The sequence below is a fragment of the Phaseolus vulgaris genome, chromosome 7 (genome assembly GCF_000499845.2).
Source record: "Phaseolus vulgaris cultivar G19833 chromosome 7, P. vulgaris v2.0, whole genome shotgun sequence".
NCBI classification, from domain to species: domain Eukaryota; kingdom Viridiplantae; phylum Streptophyta; class Magnoliopsida; order Fabales; family Fabaceae; genus Phaseolus; species Phaseolus vulgaris.
The window spans coordinates 1,905,434-1,932,958 of NC_023753.2; the positions used below are offsets into that span (position 1 = coordinate 1,905,434).

The window sequence follows — 27,525 nt, forward strand, 5'->3', positions numbered from 1 at the left end:
CAACAGTACTACCAACAGCCGAAGCATGTGACTAATTTTTCGAATCTAAAAAAGACAAAATTTTATCGCACCCCTTTAAATTTTCAAGGATTTTACAACAGTTAGCTATTGCTAAGAAGTTAAAAAAATTACAAAAAAATGGTATAACAAGAACAAGAGGAGTGATTTTGACTGGTGTATCAGAACCAAAAGCAGTGTTTATAAGTAAAGAGAATGAAAGGATGATTACTAATTAGAGATTGTGGTAGAATTGAAATAGATATTTGTGTTGGCCGAGAAGAGAAGGTGGCCTGAACCTGCACGCAACACCTGCAAACTTCTCTGTTATGTTTGAATTCACGATAAGATTGATTGTACTACTTTAGCATCACTTTCTTTTCCTTTTATCCATTTTTTGAACTCACATATTATTATTATTTTTCTGTGTGTTTATTTGTTTTATGCAAGTAAAAGGTAGTGTGTCTGACATAAAAGAGTTAGAAAGGATGCGTGATAGAGTGCAATAGGGTTTCCAAATTTAGCTTTTGCGTTCTGATCTCATCTCAGTTCCACACTTCCAGGCTGAGCCTGATGCAAACGTTAGCGTAAAATGCACAAACTTGTTCTGACACACGCTCTAGCCTGAACCTACTTCTTCTAATTCTAACACCTCTAACACCTTATGCTTATGCTTCTGCTTCTGCTTCACCAAGAGGTTCCTTTCAAGCAAACATTTTACTTTATTTAACCCTACCTACCTCATGGCTACTCCTCTTTTTCTCTCTTAGACCCACAAAACAAAACCATTTATCTAATCTAATCCAATCTTTTTCAATCATCGTCTGACATAACTGTTGACAACTATTTTTTCAAGTTATGTCTGTGTGAGAGAATAATAAATGAGAAGTGAGAAGAAAAATGAAGCTTTAAATACATAGCCTCAATCTCATCACCGTCCCATCCATCTATCTCACCATGCACTCCTTCCCATGGCTATAACCTCGCTTTACGTGACATGCATATTAAATACTCTCTCACTTCCTTAAATAATTACCTACCTAGTTATTCTATTTTTTACTCTTTTCCAACACATCCTTCTGCTTTTTCAAACCCATTCTTTCACTCTTCTTTTATTATAAACAAAACTAACCAATGAGGGCTTTTTTGTCATTGGAATAATTTTATTATAAGTTAATTATAAAAAATAAATAGAAATTTTAGAATTATGAAAAACTATCACAATTACACGTTAAATATGATTAAATTTTAATTATTACTTATTAAAGTTATATTATTCTAACACGATTTTTCATAATAAATAATATAAAATAGTAAAATCATAGACACTTTTAAGCTTTTTAATCTCGTCGAGTTAGATTTATACTAGAAGTTAGAAGACTGTAATGTCATGGACCACGTCTGATGTTATGTATAAACAAGTCTCTTAATGCTCTTATTTAAAAACATTAACTCTATACCATCATAAATCAAGAAAATTTGGATTATCAATTTTGAATAGAAAACAACATTTATTATTGAATAAAACAAGTAACAAGTGCAGATACAGAGAATATATGATAAAAATTTTAGTATATATCAGAAGAGACACAAGAAAAAAAAAGATATATTATATACGAATTAAAAGTACACTTGTTTTTTTTTATCATTATGAATGTTCTAAATTTAAGATCTCAAATTCTTTATTTGAAACACAAATTAATAAGCTATTTTAATCATTTTTAAAATTATATGAATAGTTAAAATATGAAATTAACTATTTAGATAAAAATATCAAACAAATATTCTATATGACACATTGTGTCTTGGACCAAAAGACACCTATGTATTTTTAGTACTTAGGCCAAATATTGTTATAACTTGTTAAAGACTTAATTAATTATATGTTAAGAACATACTATGCATTTAATGCGGATATGTGTAACTAAAAGTCCTTTCAAATAAGATAACTATTTGCAGAGTCTAAAACATACAGTTTATATTTACTTTATATTTATTGTCGCACACTTGAATGTCAGGTTTTGCAACCCTAGTCAATGTAGTACTCAAAATATATAAAATAATACATTTTCGTATAGATGTAGTAGACACACCACCTAAAAAGAATACAATAATTTAAAAATAAAAAACATTACGATTTTCTACAAAAAAAAAATTGAGTTCATCGTTTCAAAAATAGTATCCTTTAATAAAGATTATGTTTTTTTATACATATAAGAAGTGTTGTCTTGTATTTATTTATTTTCCTTAAAAAGTTCAATTGATTAGTGTAAATGAACATTTAAAATCAGGATTGAATTTGTACTTATGATGATAGTTTAATTTAATTTCTTAATACTTCCTATTCCCATTTTTAATACTTGTAGTTCTAACTTACATTTCAATAATTTTCTTAAAGTACCAATAATTAAAATTAGAAATATACCACAATGTAAACTATTCACGTTTATGGTGTCTTAAATTCATAAAAAGTTTAGAGACGAAAAATATAATAAATTTAAAATATTGATAATAAATCTAAAATAAAATTTATATCTTAAAAATATTTATTCGTTACATATTTTAATCGCAATATAATTCTATATTGAACAACATTTATTCTATACAATTCACCGTTCCATTAATAGTTTTATAACTTTTCTTCAAAAGAATTAAACAATTTTATCTTAATCTAAAATAACATAAATTATCAATGTATTCAAATTCGATTGTTTTGAGTAAGATCTATATTTTTAGTGTTAGATAAAATAAATAACTAAAAGGAAAATTTCTCTAAAATTCATCAGTTAAATTATATCAAAATAAATTAAATATTATTGATATTTTAAATCAATCTTTATTATTAACAAATAATCTTTCAATTAATATCTAATTTTGATTTAATATTTTTTTTGTAGCAGTGTAATTTCTGTTTAATGTTTATTAGCACTTTTCTCTTTTATTTTCTGCCATGTTAATCTTCTTTTTACTCTAGTTTTCTGATAACCAAATATCATAAAGTGTTAATGTGTTAAAAGTTAAAATGATATATGTAATGATTCTTGAAGGTCCTTTTGTAATGAAGAACATTTTCAGATGATAGAGATGAGGTCAGAGCTGCAGCTTCATAGGGCTGAGCGTCTTACAGTTGTAGTAGTATGCTGGAGCCTTGAGCGAGAGAAGCATGCATTATGCAGATTGCAGATATCAGATATCAGATTGCAGATTGCAGATATCAGATATCAGAATGCAGATTGCAGAGGATCAATCATATAATGTAACAGAACACTCCCTATTTAATAATAACTTTTTTTGTCTGAAACATCTGAAAATGTGAAGAGAGAGATGCTCAAACAGTTGTTTCTGTCTTGGGAGATGAACCAAATCAAAGATACCTCATACACCTCCACACACAACCAATCACAACATAAATTTACACTCATAGTACAATGAATATTCAACCCTGTAAAACTTCATCTTTTTTTTTACTGTAATCACATGTTTTCATTTTATACTTAATTCTTTTCGGTGGATATGATTTAAAAAAAAATTATATTTGATAACGACTTAGGTAACTTTTAATCAGTTTTCAAAAATTTCAATTTTAATTAATTGTTTCTTTGGTTGAAAGAAAAATATACGAGGAAGAAATAGGAAGGAAAATAGATTTTGTGCTGCAGTGTGAAACCTCCGATCACTAAAGACAAATTCTACTGATAGCTTACAAAAAGTAATAACAAGGAAAAAGACAACAGAGAAGAACTTTTATTTTATGAATCATGTAACTCAACTCTTCACTTTATTAAGATGGGGACGTTTTTTATTTTTCAAATTATACTACACATAGTTTTTTTTTTAAATTTTAATGTCAAATTCTTTTACTATTTTTAGTCTTTCCAATCATATTGATTACGTGTGTTTAGTTTATTATTCTTAATTTGATCTATGGTGAATATGGTCTCAGTATCTAACTATGTTTAACTTTATTTCACTTAATAAAGAAAATCATACAAAATAAAACTTATATATATATACACATTAACCATAAAAAGTTATAAGATAACATAATAAAAAGTGTTATGACAGGATAACTCTTAGTTTCACTAGTTATCATTATATCTATGTCACCGTATAAAGAGGATAAAAAAATGTATAACTATTTTTATATTATATTTTAATTAGATGATTTTGTCCTTTATCAAATAAAAGTTTTTTTTTGCCTTGAGTTTTACAATTATATTTTTCTGTAAAGCACAGTTATTACAATAGTAAACACATATAATCAATAAAACTAAACCTAAAATATAAAAAAATAACCATAAATAATAACATACACAATTTAATAAAACTAAACCTAAAATATAAAGAAATTAACCATAAATAATAAAATATTACATCATGTTCTCCAATTATCTCATAACAACCTAAGTTATTATTACAGTTTATTTTTCAGTGGAGTGGTTCATAAGAGTCAATATAGCTGGTAATAGTTTCTAAGCAAAGTAATAATACACAAATCCCTATTGATTTTCCAGCTTTTACTATTCTCATCTACATGTTCAATTCATCACATCTCAAAAGGTCAATTAGCACCTAGAAAATTATTGTTCCCATTGATCATATTCAAATAAATTGAAACCCATCAAATTTAACCATAAATAATTCAACTTAATCCATATAGGAATAAACACATAGTATACTATAAACCATATATTAAACCACATAAAAATATTGTTTGGATGGTTTTTTTAAGGATAAGGGATAATTAATTTGTATAAGTTACTTGAATTATACAATTTATTGTTTGAGCATTCAGATTTTGATTGAGCTATATTTAAGTCAAAGAGAATCAATATTAACTTTTTCCTCCTTCAAATGTTTAATTTGACACTTTGAGCAATAAAATTGTTAGACTTAACTTTCACTCAAACTACCACCTAGGGGTGGATTGCAAATATCTGATCTTGGAAAGGTAACAAATTTGAGTTCTTTATAAATATATTTGCATATTGAATAATAAATAAAAAGAATATTTAAGTTATGATACATATTAAATATGACACGTCAATTAGATAATTCATTACAAACTCTATAAATAAGTATGATTATATAAGAATAAAATACATTTTTATTAATACATTAACCACATCGAAACAAAATATTTACTTGATTGTCGGATAACATTTTACATGTGACCGGGAGTCAAAGAATCAAACACGAAAGAATAAGAGAGAAAAACATGATCAAAAGTATTCTTTAAGACTTATATAACTACAAATATATTTCACTTATCATCATGTAATTATTAAGAAGATATCTAAGAAAGTTTGATAGATGATAATCTAATTAAGTTGGTTAGACATAAATAATATTAGCTTTAAAGATCAAATATTTATTATTTTGAGAACATGTTCGTAGTTATGTGCAAATATGTCATGAGTAATTTTTGTTTAACTATTTGTCTATTAGTAATATATGATTATATATGTGATTTTTTATAGGAGTGGACACTCCTTCTACCTAGTTTGTTAATATATACTTTTGTTTTAAAAAAATCCACATACAAAGAGTTTATTCAATTGATAGGTGAGATGTTTAACATAAAAAATTTTGTAAAAAAAAATTTGATAAGTGATATGTTAAAATAATTGTTTTTTATAAAAGTTTTCAGACTTTTATTATTTTTAATATGTTAATATGTAGGAAACTCTTCATAAAAACTTTTCAAACTACTGAAATTTTTGGATCACTATAATTTTTTTTTTTACAGAGAAAAAAAAATAAAGAACAGAAAAATGAAAAATAAAAAAAATTAGGAGAAGTATAATAGAAAATGTTTTTATTATGATATTATGTAGTTAATTTTAGTATTTGTACATTGTATTCTTATTCTTTTTATTAAAGTAACAAAAATTTGTTTTATTGAAGGTATATGAATAAAATTAGTGAAAGAGAAGGTTGGAGCTTGAAATGTGGCGTGGTGATGCAACACTACTACTACACTACACTCTTCTTAAAGCTTCATCCATCACTTTATGCTTCCAACTGCATTTCCATATTCCTCTGCTTCCACTTGTTTAACAACAAAAACCCATCATCACCAACATTCATGCTTTCTTTTTCCTAATCACTTAGCTTAGAAACAATGCAAAGCTTCAACCCAACCGAATCAGAATCAACCTCTCCACTCTATTCCCACTCTTCCTTCATTCACCGGTAAATTACCCACAACTTCTGTTGCTAAATCAGTAACGGAATCTGCAAGAACCATTCACATGCAGCAACAACTGCATGTGTTTATGTGTTTATCTATTTATCTTTTGGTGTTACAAATATGAACTTGTGTAAAACAGAGTTCCTCTGTTTTTCTTTTTTCTGTAACAGGGGAAATGACACCAACCGAAATCCCACGCGCTTCTCTGATATTCAGCATTCTTTTCGACAGCACGATGCTGTTGATTTAAGTTCAAGTTAATACTCTCTTTCCATGTCTTCACAATTTATATAGCCACACATACGCACACAATGGTTCCTTCTCGGGTTGTAATTTTAATTTTTAACTCTATTTTATGCAGGTTCTGTGTTTGGTGCGAAGTCGAACAATATGGCTGTTGTTGCAAGCAACTTGCAGTGTGGGACATTCAACACGGTACCAGTCCTTTCACCCTCGTTTTCCTCTCTAGTTAGACAAGTTTTGTTCACGCGTGCCTTATCTGTTTTGGGTTCGGATGAAAATGTTTGCGTAGAACCTTGGAGGTGCAGAGTTTGCTTCGACGGTTGTGGGGTGTGTTGAGACAGAGTCTCAACACATATATCAGAGAGGAAACAGTAGCGCCACCATGCCCATGGGGAACCAGTATGTTGAGAAATGGGCAGATGAAAGCCAACACACTGAAGATACTTGCACGGATATCGACACCGATGATAAGAACCAAGTGGGTTTCTGAAAAATTATTGACATGCTGTTACTGTTATGTGTTGGAAATGGAAAGTCATTAAAATGCTGAAAATGAGTTTTTGTCACTATGTTTTTCTTTTTAATTTTTGAAGATGAAAATTCTGGTCTCTGGGGTGTTTCTCTCAGCTTAATTTGGCCTTTTTGTCTGTTTCTCACACTTACTTAATCAACTTGACTACTAAAAGATACCACATCAGTTAGATTTTTGGCATTTCTATCAACATAAACGTTTTGTCCAAAAAGATGACAGGAAGACGAACTTAACGGGTTAAAATGGAAACTTGTTATTCCTAATTGAAGCTAAATAAATAAGATAAATAAGTAACAGTGTAATTTGGTCTATTATAAATTTCTAGGCATTTGAGAGAGATGATGTGAATTGCAGATTTTAATGTATTTTTTGTTTACAGTGTTTCTCTACCGTGTCCTGGGGCAATGGAGTTGGGGACGGGGCACTTGTAGTGGTGGACTCCCAGGATCAAACTAAGATTAAGGCTAAACCTGAAGACCAGAAGGTTGTTTGATGCTTGTTTCGCTACTAAATTCTGTGCTTAGTGTTTCTTGTTTTCGTTGCTGCTGATAGCATTATTTTTGTGAACGTCTTCTGTTAGACTGTACGTAGGCTAGCTCAGAATCGGGAGGCTGCAAGGAAGAGTCGGTTGAGGAAAAAGGTAATTGCTCAAGGGAGATAATATTTGTGTCTTTTTTTTTTTTACTCAGAAGTTTATCACAATTGGCTTTTAGTTGAGTTCATCATGTTAATCCGTTTCACTGTCACTAATTTTTTGTTTCTCCTCATATGTGTCACAATCACTGAAGTGATTAACAAGTTAATTTTTCAGATAAGTCTAAGAATTATGTTAATGGAATGTATTTGATTCGTTTATATGGTTTGATCATGAACAGGCATATGTGCAACAGTTGGAGAACAGTCGAGTCAGGCTTGCACAATTAGAACAAGATCTTCAACGGGCACGTCAGCAGGTGTAAGATATTAAAGGTTTCTGGTAGATAATTTGCATCCAAAACATAATTTTGTTGTTATTCGACTTGCTATTTTTTTATGGGTTGCTACGTCCTCCAGGGTGTTCATATTGCGAGTGGAGTCACGGGGGATCGCGGTCATTCAGTTGTTGGAAATGGTAATAACAAAGATGATTATTCATACGTGAACGTGTCTGGTCATGAAGTTTTTCTGCGTACATGTACGCATGTGTGTGTATTTGTGTGATTATGCTTAATAATATGGAAGTTGAATTTTAGTTTTGTGATGATTTTTTTTATCTTTCAGGCGCCTTAGCATTTGACATGGACTATGCCCGTTGGGTGGATGAGCATCAACGGCTGATCAATGACCTAAGATCAGCTATAAATTCTCGAATGGGTGATAATGAACTGCATCTTCTTGTTGATGGAGTCATGGCACATTACGATGATTTATTTAGGTTGAAGAGCATAGGGGCAAAGGCTGATGTATTTCACATACTTTCTGGGATGTGGAAGACTCCTGCAGAAAGGTGCTTCATATGGCTTGGTGGATTTCGTTCATCTGAACTTCTCAAGGTGATTGACCATATCAGTTACTGAAATTTGGTGTCTTGAGTAAATATTGTGTTCAGTTGATGATGAGTGGTGTGCATATTTGTTTGGATATTCAGATAGTTAGAAACCAGCTTGAGCCATTAACGGAAGAACAGTTGATGGGCATTTACAATCTGCAACAGTCTTCCCAGCAGGCTGAGGATGCATTATCACAAGGCATGGAAGCATTGCAGCAGTCTCTTTCAGAGACACTCTCATCTTCCTGCCAGGGACCCTCTGGTTCTGGAAATGTTGCTGAGTACATGGGCCAAATGGCCATTGCATTGGGCAAGCTTGCCACACTAGAGAGTTTCCTTCATCAGGTACTTAATCTAATACTAATATTTAGTACTTGATTGCAGCATTATAATTTTTCACTTACAATAATAAAATTGCACATTATTTAGGAATTTATTTTCTGTGTACTGTTACTTTACCAATTTCACTATTCTCACAAACCTTAAGAATTTGTTTGCATTGTATTCTGAGAGTACATGTGTTACTTTTCTCAGGCTGATCTCTTGAGGCAACAAACTCTGCAGCAGATGCGTAGGATTTTAACTACCTTCCAAGCTGCGCGGGCACTCCTTGTCATAAATGATTACGTTTCACGACTCAGAGCTCTTAATTCTCTATGGTTAGCGTGCCCCAGAGAGTACTAGGTGTCACCCACACTCAGAACTAATCTTTATCTCAAATATGGCTAATTATTGCATCTTGATTTGTACAAGTTTTTAACTCTTGTAAAATCTGTACATTATTGAGATATTCAAGTGAATATTTTTCTGTGTTATGCTTACACGTCTTGAGAGCAAAAATCTTGACAACTTCTATAAAGCGTGTGGCTTATTGATAGAAATAATTATAAATATTTTCATTTATGTCAAAGAAAAAGCTCTACATTTAAATGCGAACAATTTGGTGTATTTTTTTCATCGAATAGAACAGGAAATTACATCAAACAAGTTGCACAAATTTTGTTTTACTCCCCTATAATAACTGCGATATGTACATATGTAAACAATATAGTTGAGCAAAATCATATGAACGAAAAGGTAGAGTTTTGTACAAACTTTTCACCCTTTTTATCATCTTCCATTCTCCACTAAGGAACATCATTGTATCATATGCTATATATTATGATCGAGAGCATGAATACAATTTCAATTAAGTAGAAATTTATCCAAGATTCTTCAATCCTTGTTTCCCACTGGTCTATAGATTTTTCTCCTGCTATTCATTTTTCCTGCCAAGAATCGACAGTGTAACACTAGTAAATAATTCATTTTTCTTCTAGCAGTTTCATATTTAAACTAGTGATGCAGATCTGAAAAACTCTACCTGGTCTCTGGTTTTTCCTGGATGCCACCTGGGGAATGAACACCCCAGTGCCTTTACCACTCTTCCACAAGTTCGCAAGCCAAAGGGGTGGTGAACCAGAACCATGTCCTTCCCACAAACAAAAATTGCTTGGAGGTGGAGAAGCCCAGTTAAATCTGTAAACTGACCTGTTTGAACCACCATCAGTGACATTAATGGGATTGAAACTTGTTGTTTGTAGTAAATCTTCGTTGTCTTCAGAAGTCAGTAGCAGAATCTGCCTCCTAATCTCAGCATAGGAAGTATCCTCTTCATATTCTGCATCAGACATAACTCTAGGATCTGAATTCATCTCCATAAAACTTGAATTTCAGGCTTTGTTTGCTACAAGGGAATGATGACTTGGGATGTAAACATAAAGGGGTGTTGAGGTTTATGTATATAGATGGATGAATAAGAGAGAAAAGAGATTAGTTTGAGGTGAGTGTCGTGAAACTGTGTAAATCTCATATCGGATAGTGTCCAAGTTGGAAGAATATGTCGATTTCGTACGTTAGCAAATGTCCGATACTTTAAATCATATGATGCAATCATTAAATCTATAAGCAAAATGAAGTGGATCAGAACACAAGACATTTGGCAGTTAATTTGTAGCGACATAAATGGTCGTTATTCGTCACCAAACATCAACATCAAGCATGCTTATGGTTTGGGTTATCTTGCCATTAAAAATATCAAATTGTGCGATGTAACTTTCATAACGTGGAATTGTTTGCGATTCAAGCATTGGAAGACGTTAAATTAGAGTATCTTATTGGTGTTGCTTCACTTCTTACAACTACTGTTAATAAAAGGTAATCTTATTATGCTGATATTTGGATTGCTCAAACTCTCATCACAACATTAAACAATAAACTAAACTTTTGCATATATTATGATGAATGCATTCTCAACACGAAGGGACCCACAAATGTGTCACAGATTCTGGACAAGAGCTACAAGACTTCTCTCACTACTGCACCCATAATTTCGTGGTTAAAGACAGTAATAATTTAGTTGTTAATTATCTTAGATTAGTTACTTAAAGCCATTAATTTCACTTATAAAATCAGGTATATTGAGTTATTGTGATTTGTGACTTTTTGTGAGATCTTTGATTCATTTCACAGGAGGGTACTAGGTAGGCGTTGCTATAAACACATCTTTATAACAAACTTTAATAAAATATTTTTATCTGTTGATATTTTTAAAAATTATTTTCTCTGTGGGTCGTTTCAGAATCATTCTTGTTGGGCTCTGGATACCATCAACACTGGCTGTTTCTTAATGCACCTCCATAACTTCTCTATACACCCAATGAGGCGAAAAGATTATTTTGTTGTTAAATAAAATACATTATAGATTTTACAATATAAAAATGTTATTTTTTCTATTTACACATCCTGTAAAATCTAAATTGTATATTTGGATCCAAACATACCTGAAATATATATTTTTCTTTAAAAAAACCTGTTTTGATTACAGAATTTAGAAAATATTTTGAGATTATCTAATCTTAAAGATATTTCTAAATCCATAAATACCTTTAATCATTCAATTCAAAATGTAATTTAAAAATATATTTTAGATTAAATTATTTTTGGATATAAAATTATCTTCAAATTGTACCAGAAAAATACATATAAACTTTATATTGCAAATTTTACAATATGATATATAAAAGAAAAAAAATAAGCGAACAGAAAAATTCTTACATATACTTAAAAGGTTAGGATTGAAATTAAAACAAAAATGTGTAGATGTAGAAAGAATGTATGGAAGTGCAGAAAAAGTTTGCATCAACACCGAAAAAATAAAGAATGTAATAAATAAGTCAATTTCCTATTTAGATATTTTATGATGGAATATAATAAAAAATTTGTAGTATTTGATAAGTGCACGAGATGTAGTAATTTTTTTTAATTTTTATATTATACTATCCACGCATATTTTCTCCCAAAAATTTAAGTTTTAAATAATCCCTGTAAACTATATTTTAATTATATGGTTATGAAATTATATGCTTTGTCGAACTAGACACTAGTGTTCCTATCATTTCTAAATTCTGAAATCAAATGACAACCATTTCAAACTTATGCATCATATTTTAATATTTCACAGTGATAACATCTTTTTTATTCGACAATTTGTAGTATTGACATTTGTCTTAATTTTTTTTTCTCTAAAGGAAGGGATAACCATATAATAATAATTTATTATTTATTTATACTTTACTTTAAATTAATCTGATTCTTGATTCGGTCGAGATAAATAAAACTGAATAAAAATAATTTATTTTCATTATGAATAGAATATACGTTTTTTCTCTCACTTTTTTACATTATATTTTTCCATATGAAGCCTAAAGCATTATTGTTTTAAAAAATACTCATATTCGCCACTTTGAACAAGTAAGTGATAATGTAGAGAAGCTTTCTTATACTTCACCTTTTTCTATATATAAATTAGTGAATGAATTTGCAAATTATTAATTAATAATTATACCTCTCCACTTCAATTATCACTATAGCTCTCAGAATTACATTTATCATTACTATTGTCTCTTAAGGGACAGTGTTTGTTTTTATGAATAAGAGACTGTGTTTAAAACTAACATACATGATCAAATTATTGGAATATAATTTATTTTTTTAATGAAAATGTAAGCCATTTTTGTGTATTTCATTCATGGGCCATCAGTGTCATTTCTTCTGGGCTTTGGATAACATCAATATCTAAGCAAAATGAGTTTTTCTTAATGCACCCCATAAATTTTCTGAAACTAGTATTCTGGAATCTTCAAAACAGGATTTCTAAAAGAGAATTTCTTGAACGAACTTTCAAAATAAAATTTATGAAAGATACATGATTGTTTTCGGAACGAACTTTCTAGAACAAACTCTTTGTAAAACATCAAATGTATTTGAGACTGAAAATGTTTTATAATTTATAAAGGGTTTATTAGAAGAGATAAGAGTGGCAAGAAAATGTGAAGCAAGAAGTGGTGTAGAGAGTAATTTTATGGATGGGATGAAGATCGATAGGAACCTCAATGAAATATGACAAAAGTTAAAGTGTTATTACATGGTGAATTTATATAATTTTTTCAATTAACATTGAAAATCCTAAACATTTTTTTTTATAGAAAATCTCTGTACAATAACTTATAAATTGAAACTACTTTGCTATTTGATTATGCTTCAGATACAACCATCATTTGTCGGTTCAACACCAACATTTAGTCGTAAATTCAATTGAAATTGAGTGTGAACATGTACACTTTCTCACTTTCTTAAAATTAATTACAAATATATTAATCATTTACATCTTTTAAATTTTTATATCAAGTATAATGTTAAGTAATAATCTATATATATATAAAAGTTATAAATTTGTACATTATATAATAATAATATTTAATATCTTTAATTCTCTTAAGAAATTCTATTCATTAAATAAGATTGCATTACTTATGGAAGATCATCATCTCAAAGTCAGAATATACTAACTTCAAACTAATAAACTATGGATATATATATATATATATATCAATAATATAAAAAAAATTAAAAAATAGACTTTAAACTTAATTCAATATGAACTTTGCAATGTATTTTAAATGGTTTTATACCATATTAAGAAGTAAACTTTAAGCATAACTCAACCTTACAAAATCAACTCATTAGGAGATGTTTTTACACACTTATATACTATGAAATGTCTTTATCTAATTGATGTAAGATCTTCAATAATAACCTTAAAAGTTATGATTGGATTGAGAAGATTACGTCTCCTTCGTTGCATGTTTTTTTTAGATTCTTTGGTGTCGTTTCCTAACCGTCTTTGACTTTTATCTCTCAGTCGGAGTGTAGGTACCTATAAAAGGTCCTTCAACACTATATATTCAATTGTTAATGATATTAAATGTCTATCTTAACTTAGCATTAGTCAACCTATTTATAGATATTTGATGAACCTTATAATGGTAGTTCTGGATTATCACGCTTTTTGATAGTTAATCTATATTAGTATATCTTATTAGAAAGTACATGTTTAAATCACCTCTCTCTTGGGTTCTAGATGTTTTAAGTGATGCATAGAACACCTTGACCCTCTCTCTCTTTCTATATATAAAAGAAGTACTAAATTACAACAAATGAGAGACATGTCCCTCCTATTCCCTCACTCACTTAATGTCCCTATAACTGTACTTGAAGGTATTTGGATGTTTGACTTTAGAGTTAGTCCTCATGTCTCATCCTTCTCCACCCTAAATTGGAACCAACACGTTTTCATGTCCCGGTTATTCATTTCACCAATATCAAACCTTAACCATCCTCTATTTTATGTGTGCAGTAACATTTTTTTCACTCCCATTGTGTTAAGTGCCACGACAAAGATATTTATAGTTGCAATGTAATACGTGTTGACTTCCTGCCATCCTGCAAGCACATGATCAACACACTCATAATTCTTGTTCACATAACTCACACAAGAAACAAGAAAGTCAAAATAGAAGAAGACTTAAATATTTAAATATTTGACAAAGCACATTGATTATGAAGTATATATGCCACAACAGAACTCTTACGCCATTGTGAGAGTCATCCACAACTCGTTCCACATTAGGAAAACCGATGCTTCGATTTCAAATTCTGAACTCCAAAGTGGCATTATTCCATTCTTGAAAATAAGAAAAGAAAGGCAAAGAAGATGCATGCATGTAACTGAAAAGGCAAGCACCATTCATGCACAAGGAAAAGTCTTTTGTTTTGTGAAGATAAAAATGAAAGAAAAAGACTTGCAGTAAGGTCTGACTTTGGCTTGCTTTCTTGAGGTTGAGTGAGGAGCAAGTTCAATGGATATCCTGAAAATGGGTGACCCTCCATACTTGGGTGATTTGTGACCCTAGCTTATGACCACAAACTAAAACTTCAATTATCACTCTCTAAGAAATATCTAGAATGTGTTATATTAATTCAACTTCTAATGTGTGATGTCTCAATGGTGTTCCTCAAATGATGCTAATGGGAGGCAAACTAAAGTTAGCACCTAATGTTTGTATGCCACTACGCTCACTTCTTTCTTTGAAATGTCAACAATCTCATGCTACTTATTTTTTCCTCCTTGCCCTACATGCTTTCTGAGTGATTCCTCAACAGAAGCATAAATAGTTCAATTTGACCTTTTTTTCGTCTTCTTTTTTTATTCATATACTGTTGGAAATCCCCGAATACAGATAAAAAAAATTCGTAGGTAATCAAACTTAACAAAAACCGAGTTTTAGAGAAATAAAAGCAAGTCTCTCTATAACGATTCCCCGGATATGATCGAAATTGTTGTAACACAATAACTTGTTCTGGAATAATCTGAACTGAAAAATTCGTAGAGTCGTAAATGTGAAAATTTAATTAAGAAAAAGATGACATATGCATAGTTACATGAACATGGGTCAAGTACTGTGAGAATGAAGCCTGCTTCTGAGAAACAAACAAAAAAACAAAACAAAAGTCAAAGATTAGCGTCTGAGGCCTAATCATGGCACATTCTATGTAGGCGTTCTCATTCTGTTTAACTAGCTGCTGGTGGGGTAATTTAACAGTAATATGTAAACTCTACAGGTGCATCCAAATGATCGAAAGTGCGCACAATTGAGATTCTAATTCCGCACATCTGGTTTAAACCAATCGACATAACTAAAACTAAAAGTAAAACCGGTTAATTTTTCTTTATTAGATTCATTAACACAAAAGATACACAATGATCATATAAATTAGTATAGTTTTCAAAAGATTAGATACGCAATCATCTAATATTAAATACTGAGTATGGCTTGAATGTCAAAATGTCTTTTATAAATACCATCCAAGTCGGAATTAAGAAAAAAAGGAGTAAAAAAACAAGAATAACAATAATTTGTACAAGAAAAAGGAGTAAGATAGAGACCGACCAACCGAACCGACTAAACTGAGGAGTGATTCAACTATTCTCTTAGTTTCCACACTGTTTGAGAACATAAACCATAAACAATAATATATAACAAACTCTATGAAAACTTCAATTGAAAGAATTTTGTATGCAAACTTTACATTATAACAAATTTTATTTTACAAGGATGAGTTAGTTTTAAATAATATTTCTTAACAGATATCGATATTAAAATACTAACAAAAGTTTATCTTTCTCAATTTTCTTACAGATATTTGAAGTTAAGCCTGAAGCAAATCAAACATAAAAAAGAACTCACGTTTAACTAATGTAGTTGGAGTTAGAAATTTAAAGGGAGACCCTCAGTTGCATTTTATAAAGTGGATTGGTCTGTTTGCAATCTCTGACACGCACCAACCAGCAACTTTCCCAAACCTTGTTAAAAGTTCATCACGAGGGTGCCTTTTTAGGTTGATGCTTCCCAATTAGGCAGTGAAAGGAACAAGTCATGAAAATTGGAGGCGAATAGAAATTTTGGATGACCTTCCACATGTGAATTCACGTGGAGACGTGTGTCCAATTCCTCAACTCATTCCCACCTGCCATCAAAACATTCATTCATCCTTTCTCCACTTCTTACACTGCTTTTTGACCTTTTCAATTCCACTCACTTTGTATATAAGCAAACCATAGCGTAAGGTTGCAAAGTGCAAAACCACTCACCCCAAATTCATTCCTTGCTTTCTGTTCTTTCAGCCTATTCTTACATGACAAGAAAAATAATGGCTACCATCACCTCAAATGTATACCTTAGCCCACAATACACTGTTCCCAAAGACTATCATCTACCTCATGGATGTGTAGTTGAGGAAATAGCAGGGCTTATTAGAGTTCACAAAGATGGGTACGTGGAACGACCACAAGTTCTTCCATGTGTCACTGCTGGTACTATGAATCCAGAGCTGAATGTGACATCTCGAGACATGGTAATTGACAGTGCCACAAACACATGGGCACGTTTTTACGTTCCAATTTCCCAACACAAGTTGCCATTGCTGGTTTATTTTCACGGTGGAGGGTTTTGTGTTGGGTCAGCAGCATGGAGTTGCTACCATGATTTCCTTGCAAGGCTATCTGCCAAAGTGGGGTGTGTGATTATGTCAGTGAACTATCGATTGGCCCCAGAGAACCCTCTTCCAGCACCCTATGATGATGGAATAAAGGCCCTGATGTGGGCAAAGCAACAAGTGCTATATAAGGGTAGTGGTAGTGAATGGTGGAGAACAAAGTGTAACTTCTCTAGTGTGTTCTTAGGTGGGGACAGTGCTGGTGCTAACATAGCCTACAACGTTGTAGCTGCGTGTGATGGTGCTGCTTTAAGGCCTTTGAATCTGAAAGGTCTGATTTTGATACAACCCTTTTTCGGTGGGGAAGTAAGAACGGGTTCTGAGAAATGCATGGCTCAATCATCGGGTTCTGCTTTGAACTTGGCAGCATCTGATAGTTATTGGCGCTTGGCGTTACCTTGTGGTGCGAACCGTGACCATCCATGGTGCAACCCTTTGGTGAAAGGGAAGTTGGAGGAGTTGAAGGTGTTGCGTACCTTGGTGTGCATCTCTGAGATGGATATATTGAAGGATAGGAACTTGGAGTTTTGTGAGACTTTGGTGAGAGCAGGGAAAAGGGTTGAATATGAGGTTTTCAGAGGTGTTGGACATGCGTTTCAGATTCTGAGTAAGTCTCAGGTATCCAAGAACAGAACTAAGGAAATGATGGCTCGTGTTAAGTCCTTCATGGCTCTCTGATTCTCTGTTTCACTGCTCTGCTCTCTCTGTATATATTGTAAATTTCTGAATCTTCAACAACTGTACAGTATAATGGAAACATTTCTCATAGGTAATGAACGAGGTTGTATATACACAGTGGTCCTCGATTTAGTTTCAACTTATGTAATTTATTTTATGTAAAAAATTACATCAAATAACTTTATTATAAATTATTGGTATAGTTTTTTTTTTAGTTTAAGATGATTGATGGAAATAATTAGATAAACCTTTTGTACTTGTTAAGTATGAATGTGAATTTATATAATGTTTGTCTTTATTTAGGGGTATTTATAAGTTGAATTTAGTTTTCTGTTCATTATTCTATAAATATATCTTTGGTGGTATATTTTAACATAAGTCAGATTTCTTGTTTTTAGCTTCTTAAATTTGTTTTCTTCCTCTCTGTTTTCCTTATAGTACTAGCAGAAAGGTTAAGAGGTGATAAAAATTAAACTAAAATAAATAAATAATAAAATAAGAAGGGATTATACCAAAATTCTATAAATAAATAAAAAACACTTATATATCGTGAAAAAAAAGGAAAAGTTCAATGAAGTCAAACTTCAACTATGAACACCATAATTATGTGATATACTTAAAAGAAGAGTAATTTTTATTTAATAACTAAATAAATTGATTCTGACTTTATTATCGAACTCCTTCCCATACATACACACCTAAAAACAATCAATTTTAAGTCAAGAAGCTAAAGTTGAATTTGTTTAAAACCAGTACACAAGTGAAAATTTATATCTCATATCTAAAAACCAGCTCAAAGCCAATCCAATCCAGTGGATCTAATAGCCAAAAGTCTAAGATGGGTGAGAGTTCAAAATACAAAAACAGAAAAAAGAAGGTTAATTGTTTTATATTCCTCTAAAAACACCTTTTATCTCTGAGTTTACCAAGTTACTCTTATTTCTTAAAATATAAACACAAAAAATGAAAATGGTTGTCATATTTGATAAGACAGATTCATAGCCTCATGCTGGCCTAATCTAAAACTTGTGAATAATTGAGAATGAGAATTTCCATTTCAGAGTGAAGCTTTCCACAAAGTAGGCACTGAAAGCGATGAATTCACAGAACTGGAGACACATTTGATAATTGTGATAACTCTCCACATGTGAATTCACGTGACGTGAGGCAACATTTCATAATCACTTGTGCTACACTTTTTCGCTTCACAAGACCTAAACTAAATGGTAGATCGTAAATCATTATCATTCTTTTTCAACCGTCAATTTTACCCACTAATTTATTTTTGTAAAAATTGAAATATTTTATGATAAATATATTTTTATTGGATTTTTTTATAGAAAATTAATATTTTAGAATTTTATAAAATAATTATTGACTTAAAATTTGAAAATTTTAAATTTTATCTTAAAAAGAAAGTTAGATCTTGAAAATTTTCATACTTTTTTAATGTCTGAACTTCACATTTTTTTATGAATCGGTTTGAATGAAGTTGAGACATCATTAATCAATTTTCATTTTCAAATTCTTTTTTCAACAAATATTAGTGTACCTAATTTTGAGTAGATGTCATCATATTTTTTTATTGAAGTTTGAAGTGCTATTTTTTTCTTTCATATCTAGAGTTCAAATAATAATTTTCGCTTAGCATTGAATATTTTTGTATACAACACTTTATTCAAATAAAAAATTTAAATTTAACAAATTTGAATCACCCCCCAATAAAATATTTGTATACAACACTTTATTGCATATGAGAGCCAATGATTAAAAATATTAAAAATAAAAAGAGCCGAAAGAAGATGGTTCGAGCTATTGAGGCACTGATGGTGTGCTTGGATAATGTTTGACATATGCAATTCATTGCCTAGAATTACAACAAGGGGCAACAACAAAGAATGTATGAAGAATACAATCAAGAAAAAACACAAAAATTAATGGAAATTAGCATATAATGGAAACTAAATAACATAAATTGTCAATCACTGATTACTCAAATAAATAACACATTCAGCTATGACTGAAAAGCGCTAAACATAACTATGCAGTGTTACTTGTGATAGTTGGAAATATTACATCTCTTGACGTTTTCAACCTAAATGCGTGTTGAACCATTCCTGTCTAGCTAGACATCATGACATGATCAATTGCCTGTAGTGCTTGGTTAGAGAAAAATCGCACATCAACATCAGGATCCTCACTGAGCTCAACCAGGCATGGACGGATAGTCTTCTCCACCACCTGAATGACAATGATGTTCGCAGTAAGAGTCGAAGACAAACAAAGATGAGCAGAGGATGGAAAACACGAGTATGATACTTACAGACTGATCAACGATGGGGAAGATGGACTCTAATACCTTTGCCACATTGAACTTTATGTTGGGCACTCTATAAGGGACAAAATGGAAACAAATAGAAATCAGAACAACTGCATTGACACGTCCACTATGGTATATACCCAGCATTCAAAAGGTAAAACAAAATACCGGTCTTTTGAAGCAGTAACAACCACCGGTAACAAGTTTGAACATGTGATTTCAGGCCCCATTACAGGAGCAAGCAGAGAGATAGCACGAAGAATAGTCATCCGATACAAATAGTGTGGATTGCTGCTCATATCCAAAACCTGTTCCAAACATTCCATACTGACACTACTGAAGTTGCATTTGAGAAAATAGAGAAGGTAATAGCATATTGAAAACAAACATTTCAATGAAAGCTTTCTTCAGACCCCAAATAGGACCTAAAAAGCCCAGAAGACAACCTTACGGTGGAAATTCTAAAAGGACTGGACCAAAGTCAGGAGAGAGACAATGCCTAAACCGGGAAAACAACAAAAAGCCCAAATATATTAATTGTTCAACAAACCGGGAAAATTTTGCATCCTGTCCCCAACTCCACTTCCAATGATGACAACATGAGCAAGTTTTGTATTTCAGGAATCCAATGATGACACGTGAGAAAGTTTTGTATTTCAGGAATCCAATTGAAGACAAGCAAGGTCATCCATTTCTAATGATATTGCTACAGTGTTTTCTAAAATTTCATTTTGTAAGCAAAGAAATGAAACCAAATCAAATTAAGAAAGGTATATAAGTCAATTACCACCAGAACGAACATAAGGACATGCACACATACACATACAAAGACAAACTAATATTTTGACATATATTGGTGTCTCATGCCATTAACAACAAATTAAGCAAATAGATCTACCTGAGGTATTATGTGCTGCATAGCCCACTCAGGACCAAATTCTTCAGCAAGGCGTTTCAAGTTGTTAGCAGCTGCTTCACGAATTGAATGAACCTATAATAACTAAGTCGGTTAACAAAAATAGTCATGTGAAAGCTTCCCAAAATGCACACACCAGCAAGGAAACGAGCACAAACCTTATCCTGCAACCATTGCATGCAAAGAGCACCAAGCTTGTCATCAAAAAACCCAACCCCCAATTGACTTGCCAATAAGGGTATATATTCTATAATTGCAAGTCGGACCCTCCAATGCCTATCCTCAGCAAGCTCAACAATGGCTGGTAACAAAGATTGAGATAACAGATCGATTCCGATAACCTGCAAGAACAGATTGAATAAAATGTATCTGTATTCTAGAATTTATGATAGCTGCAGATGTAAGAGAAAAAAGGATGCAAAAGAAATGTATTCTGAAAATTGTAAAGTAACTACATAAACTATAACAACCTGATTCACTTGATCGAGCTTGCTGATAATGTTCAGGCGCACATCAGGGAATTCATCCTTCAAGAGTGAAAGGAAAATAGGAAGAAGCTGCTCAATTGTTGCTTCCTGCAATGATGACAAGGTGGAACTCAGATTCATATTCACACCAAACTACTGCTATAATGATTAGCCCACAAAGTAGATTTCGTGGACTATTATTTTATGAGACGAATGATACAAATCTCTGGGAGAGAGGAGAGGAGAAAATAATTCAATATGAGGAACGAAAGGCAGATAACAGTTACCACAAGGAAAACAATAGAAAGCAGTCAGGCATAAGAAATAGGTTAAATTAATTTGTTAGTTCCTAAATTATTTGGAATATTTTGAGTAAGTTGCTATTACTTGAGACGTTTGTAATTAGGTCCTGAGCTTATAAATCATTTTTAATAGGGACAAACCATCTTCACCAATGGCACAATATGAGAAACAAACAACGAATGACAAGTGAGACATTGATAACACTCATGAAGGTCATGACTCCAGGATACCCAGATACTGCAGTAAGTCTAGGTTTGGTAGTAATGTTCTTTCTTTCCTTTCAATTCAGGTTGGCACAATGGGGGATGATGAGGATTTTAAAAGTGAATCATTAACTACTCAAACCATCAAAGGACCTTTTTCACTATATAATTATTTAAAATTAATGGCCTACACACAGTCTCAATTGTAGAAAGTGTGAAACATAATCTAGTACTCTATACCCAAAACACCAAATGATGTCCTGACTCCTGAACTCAATTTAGGTTGTGTTGTGCATGAAAATATGCATTTGGACCAACTTAACTTGCGGAAATATAGTCACCCCCTCTTTTCGCTACTTTCTAACAAGATTCCAGGAGGGAAAATGACAGTTTCCGGGGAGAAATAAGTTTAACCGAAATTGCCATAAAAGAAAATATTAATTACATTGAATGGCCCCAAGCACATAACAGATTTCACCTTCATGCTATGGATAGTGCATATTCCTTTCTAGAGCATAATGATTGCGGAAACTGCAATTTGATAGTTATATACCTTTCCTAAGACTGGTGCCATTCCCATTATCACTGAAGCCAAAGCAGAGCGGACATGCTGTGAAGAATCTGATGACAATTCCTGCAAAAGTAGAGCCAAAGAATTTAAACCAGTACATATAAATTTAGCATACTGTTAGAATTTTAACATGTTAGAATTTCTTTTCCAAAGATGCAAACCTTCACGCAAGGAAGAATATGCTGAATTGAAAGATCTGGATTTAAAATCCGGCAAAATTTGGTAACTTTTCCAGCAGCTGCTATGCGTACTTCGGCCTCATTGTCTCGGAGCAATCGCACATAAGCAGGTACCAATTCCGTTCTTCACAAATAGTAGTTACAAAACAAAAATCTTAAGAAAAATAAATATATTGCTTCGGCTTCAGAGTTTGGCCTTAGCAAAACAAAGAAAAAATCAATATAGAAATCACATGATTTAGTGTATCATGTCATGAATGAATTTGGACCCTCTCCTGTTTAAATCATATCTAATAAATCCTAACCATGTATTACATTTATTATTAAAGGTAACTGTTGAAATCAAAACAAATTAAAATTAAAAGAAAAAGGAGAACACGAGAGTCTACTTTAGTTTCAACTGCAAAATATTAAGTAATAAACACAATAAATAATTATATTTATTACTGTTAATCACAAACAGTAGAGGATCCAGATCCTATCATGAATACCCAAAACACCAGCTAGTGAACTGTGTTTATAAATCTTAATACAATATATTCGCATGACACATCACTATCATAGAAAGATATGCAGCACATGCAATATTCACAAAATAATAATAATACCTGGTAGGTTCAGGGCCTACAGCTTCACAAAGTTCATACAATTGATTTGCCACCATGTAACGCACACGCCAAGACTTGTCCTATCCACGATGAAATTAAAATCACATTAAAAAGTTACACTGTAAAGACATACAAATGCAAGGAGACTAAATAACTAAGCATACATTTGGAAGTTGGGAAGGAAAGATATAAAATGAAATAGAGATTCAATTTTTAATTTAATTTAGCAAGGGTAGGATTGAATTAGGACTTACTTTACCATGTTTTGATGTTCAAATAAACATGAAAGAATTTAAAAGAAAGTGATTATAAACTTCAGCAAATCTACTAATCCCTCTGTCTTATAAAATTTGCAGCTTTAGACAAAGAAAGTTGTTTCAATTTGCCTCTCACTTTAGCAAATAAAAAAGGTTTTTCTTTTATTTTATCCTTGCCTGTTTAATCTCCAATAAAATACTTAATAACAACATATATTAAATTACTCTTTTCTTTAAAATACTTTGGGTTCCCATTCCAATGAGAACAAGTTCGCATTATTAATTTAAATTTTATTAATATCAGTACATCACTAATTTCCTGAAATTCCAATCCGTGAGCATAATGTAATTTTTCTCCTAGTAATTCAGAATGGCCCGAAAATCATCCCTCACCCCCAAAACCTTTCTGTTATTTCTTTCAGATAAAAGATATATGAAATACAGTAGTGTCATTTTAGAAGATACATAGTATTCCATAGATTATAAGAATTATAGCAAAAAGAAAAATGTTTAAAGTTATATATTGCTGACATGAAATTTGACTAGTTTGAAGGAGCTAACTCTCAAGTCATAGGTAATATATAACATAAGAAAAAAGCCAGATCACTAGGTAAAGCACATAGCTAGGCAGCTGAATCATCTATATAGCAAATATGATATGAGCATAATGAAGAAAAGATAGTAATTCTAGATCATCAATAGTTTTTTCCCACTCGTAAATGTACTGAGCCCATAACTAATCTGTATAGAAGAAAGTCCAGTGAGCCCAATGATGATGATAAGCCTAAAAGTGCATGAGAGAAACAAGAAGGAGGCATTCAACTGGAAGGGAACAATTTGGTTGAGAAGGGAGAGGGAAATAACAAAGGGATCAGGCGTCACTGGGGATTGGGGAAATGTGGTGTGATGTGGATAATTATTTGGGAATGGTGGAATTGGTTATGTGATGAGAACCCAAGAACATAACCTTTAACCATGGAATGATGGAATTGGTTTCTCTAATGAAAGGATCAACTATCATAACCTTTAACCATGGATTCTTTGATTTGTTGAATAGATTTGGTTTGCTTGAAGGTGTGGAAGATTTGCACCAATGGTATCATGGTTTGGAGATGATCTTGGATTTTCTTGGTGATGATCTTGGATTTTTCTTGGTGATAATCTTGGATTTTTCTTGGTGATGATCTTGGATTTTTCCTGGTGGTTTGTTTTTCAAGCAAGAGGGTGGTGGTTTTGCGACATTTGGATGGCCTTTTCTGGTTGTTTGGATGGTGTTTGGTTGGCCAAAGTTAAGGCTATGGCTGTGAAATAATGGAGAAGAAACAAGACAAAGAGGAAGAAAAGGAAAAATAGCTTTTCTTTAAATCTATCTAAAAATATGAATTTGGCAAGGAATTAGAAAAGAATCTAGCACCACTCACCTTCATGAGATAAAGGTAAGTCACTTCAGACCTAACTCACAAGATACGAATTCTAAAAGAGAGAAATTTTCTACTTCTCCCAAACTTAAATATAAATGTTTTCTATTGATTTCCATCCAAAAGTGTTTACATAATGGTCTAAACCAATCCTTATATAGGAGGTGTGTGGGAAGGAAGCCAACCCTCCCCCCTATACATGTAACCAAACACTAGGTTACTAAGAAGTCTTATCCTTACATCCTTCCTAGTTATACCTAAACATAGGGTTTTTTACATGAAAATTGTCTACTTTCTTCAAAAGTTTTCTAGCTGTGTAGAGCTTCTCCTCTGCCTCCCTCTTTTTATCTTTATCAATAGCTTTTCTTCCTTGATGTGATTCCTCCTTCTCCATGATCACACCATTATGAATTGAGGTCTGAGGGGTGACAAATGTAAGGAATTATTTGGGAAAAGGCTGGGTAAGTATGCTGACTTGAGGCAGGGTCTTTACTATCTTATGTTTGTCCGTTTTAATGTTCAAACATTCTGTTGCCCTATCATTCACACACACACACACACACACACACACACACACATATGTAGTTAGTTAGTTAGTTCCTATCATGTACCTGGGAGAAGTTAACGATAACTGGTAGTATATGTGCAACACAATCTTGTGGCTCCAATAGCTTGCCAAGAGCAGCACAGCCCTCCACAGCCAACAATCTGACAGAATCTTGATCTGATCCAAGATTACAAGAGCATATTAAAAAAGTAAAGCACATTCAGGAGACTCTACAACAAAATCACACGGCTTATATCCAGACATATGACAGACACTTTCTGTAAAAAAAATAAAAATATGTATTCACTTACCATCTTGAGTTAAGTCGTCAAAAATGGACATGACATCAGCCTTCAAATGAGCATATTCAACAGTTGCAGCAAATTTACCAAGATTTGATGCAGCCGACCTTCTAACCATAGGCATGTCATCCTGACATAACTGACTGTATATTGATCTCAACTCTGTTTTTGATGTTTCTGGTGCACTAGGGTATGCAATATGGAATAGCCCACATGCAGAGACTCGAGCAGTAAACCATTCACCTGCTGCTAATCTCTGAACAAAAAAGTAATAGGATGAATTGGACAGAATGTTCATTCAACATTTTCAACATAATCAACGGGAACTGGCAGTATACATATAATACATCACAAATGACAAAGAAGAACATACACATGTGATCACTTAGCAACAACAAAATATTATAAATCGCAGTCAAATTGCAGAGTCAAAGATCAACGGTTCAAAGTAAACACAGATCCATTAACCAACCAAATTCTCAATGATTATCAGGTTGTTCAGGTAATAGTATTTTTTCAAATTACAATGAAAAAAGTAAAATTAATATAATAATCAGATTCACATCAAGCTCCAAACCACAACTGAAACAGAAAAATATCTGATGTGATAAAATTAACTTACCTTAACCAATGGTATAAAATATTCAACTAAATCACTCTCCCTCATTTGAGATCCAATTCTACAAAGTGATTCCACAGCTTTATCTCTTACACAGGTCTCCTCAACGGTGCAAAGTGTCTCCAGTGGTGGCAGCAACACACTGGCATGTTCCACTCCCCCAACATAAGGAATGAAAACTCCCAACTCTTCTGCCATTGCAAGAAGTACCTCATCATCATCATCATTGTTTTCACTCAAAAATGGAATTAATTCTCGACGGGTTCGCTCCTCTCCAAGTGCACGTGCAATTGTTGATAGCCTGCGAATCGAGTTTAACCGCAGCTGAATGTCATCATTTTTTAACTCATCTATAAGCACTGCTATTGGATATAGTGGTTCGTCACCCATGGACATTTTGCTTAGTTTCCAATACTTCTGGCAGAATCAGAAAACCAATTAAACCATTAAAAGAACAAACAAAACCATAATATAATAAAAGAGTAGAAGTACAGTTATCAGTACACAGAACATCAAATACTACTAAATCAACACACCAACATTAATTAAATGTATAAAGCATTAAAACTTAAAATCCTTGAACTTGGAACTCCATCTTAATTAACTAATTTCATACACATTACTTCACCCAATTTTTTTCAGCTTTAGTAACGCATGCATGTAGAACTAAAATATAACAACAGACAAGTAGAATCTGCAAATTCAAATTGCATGAAGTGTGCGCCCGTGCAAAAATAGAGGATTCAGTTAAATTTACTTATGGTTCAACAACATAAAGGCATGTATGGGACATCTAAAACATTTCAAAAGTTTATAAAATCAAAAAATTGAAAATGGGATAACAAAATATCTAGTCGAAAATAGAAAGAAAAGAAACCGAGTGTGTCAAATCAAGATAGGAAGTGGCAAAAAAATTGTACCGTAGAGTGAAAGTGTCAATATCTTTCGACTTCACGAACTACCGAAACGCGAAGATGGAGAAATTGCGAGCTTCTTCTAGTAAATCCTTGGATACAGTTGAAAAAGAATTTTAAAAACACATTACTGTGAGGTGCTATGCATGGACACTGGAAACCCTAAGACCATTGAAGAAAGAGGAAGAAGACGACGATAGAGGGAAGCAATGTGTGATGTGGTCACACACAGAAATGGCATTCGAATCACCTATGCTGGTCAGAGTTTAACCTTAAAACGCTGCGTTCAGCACT

General features: G+C 32.2%; 3 protein-coding genes and 1 long non-coding RNA gene across 7 annotated transcripts; 2 read left to right on the plus strand and 2 right to left on the minus strand.

Moving 5' to 3' along the window:
* The first annotated feature begins 5,936 nt into the window (after window positions 1–5,936).
* LOC137828547 (transcription factor TGA2.2-like) lies at window positions 5,937–9,308 on the plus strand. 2 transcript variants are annotated; one of them, XM_068635167.1, is made up of 11 exons: window positions 5,937–6,192; window positions 6,361–6,446; window positions 6,552–6,625; window positions 6,723–6,911; window positions 7,345–7,449; window positions 7,546–7,605; window positions 7,841–7,918; window positions 8,019–8,139; window positions 8,226–8,497; window positions 8,593–8,838; window positions 9,028–9,308. In XM_068635167.1, the coding sequence occupies exons 1-11, from the start codon at window positions 6,122–6,124 to the stop codon at window positions 9,175–9,177; spliced, it is 1,452 nt and encodes a 483-aa protein (XP_068491268.1). In that variant the 5' UTR covers window positions 5,937–6,121; the 3' UTR covers window positions 9,178–9,308. The 2 variants fall into 2 exon arrangements, with proteins under 2 accessions (XP_068491268.1, XP_068491269.1); XM_068635168.1 differs by having other exon boundaries at window positions 8,019–8,076.
* A 109-nt stretch (window positions 9,309–9,417) lies between these two features.
* LOC137828548 (uncharacterized) lies at window positions 9,418–10,457 on the minus strand. Its single transcript, XR_011083906.1, has 2 exons — window positions 9,857–10,457; window positions 9,418–9,761 (listed from the first exon to the last, which is right to left on the minus strand). It is a non-coding gene; the product is annotated as an uncharacterized lncRNA (long non-coding RNA).
* Window positions 10,458–16,185: 5,728 nt separating this feature from the next.
* On the plus strand, window positions 16,186–17,798 carry LOC137828708 (probable carboxylesterase 17). Its single transcript, XM_068635387.1, has one exon. The coding sequence runs from the start codon at window positions 16,570–16,572 to the stop codon at window positions 17,605–17,607; it is 1,038 nt and encodes a 345-aa protein (XP_068491488.1). The 5' UTR covers window positions 16,186–16,569; the 3' UTR covers window positions 17,608–17,798.
* Window positions 17,799–19,413: 1,615 nt separating this feature from the next.
* Window positions 19,414–27,525, minus strand: LOC137830592 (serine/threonine-protein phosphatase 2A 65 kDa regulatory subunit A beta isoform). Of its 3 annotated transcripts, none has more exons than XR_011084246.1 (13): window positions 27,238–27,513; window positions 26,321–26,734; window positions 25,708–25,954; window positions 25,461–25,573; window positions 23,175–23,254; window positions 22,549–22,690; window positions 22,370–22,450; window positions 21,314–21,418; window positions 21,002–21,184; window positions 20,826–20,918; window positions 20,096–20,254; window positions 19,931–19,997; window positions 19,414–19,848 (listed from the first exon to the last, which is right to left on the minus strand). XR_011084246.1 is itself a non-coding variant. In XM_068638029.1 (13 exons), exons 2-13 carry the CDS (start codon window positions 26,711–26,713, stop codon window positions 19,729–19,731), a joined length of 1,764 nt encoding a protein of 587 aa, XP_068494130.1. In that variant the 5' UTR covers window positions 26,714–26,734; window positions 27,238–27,525; the 3' UTR covers window positions 19,414–19,728. The 3 variants fall into 3 exon arrangements, 2 of the variants coding, with proteins under 2 accessions (XP_068494130.1, XP_068494131.1); XM_068638029.1 differs by having other exon boundaries at window positions 20,096–20,235; window positions 27,238–27,525; XM_068638030.1 differs by having other exon boundaries at window positions 20,096–20,235; window positions 26,321–26,731.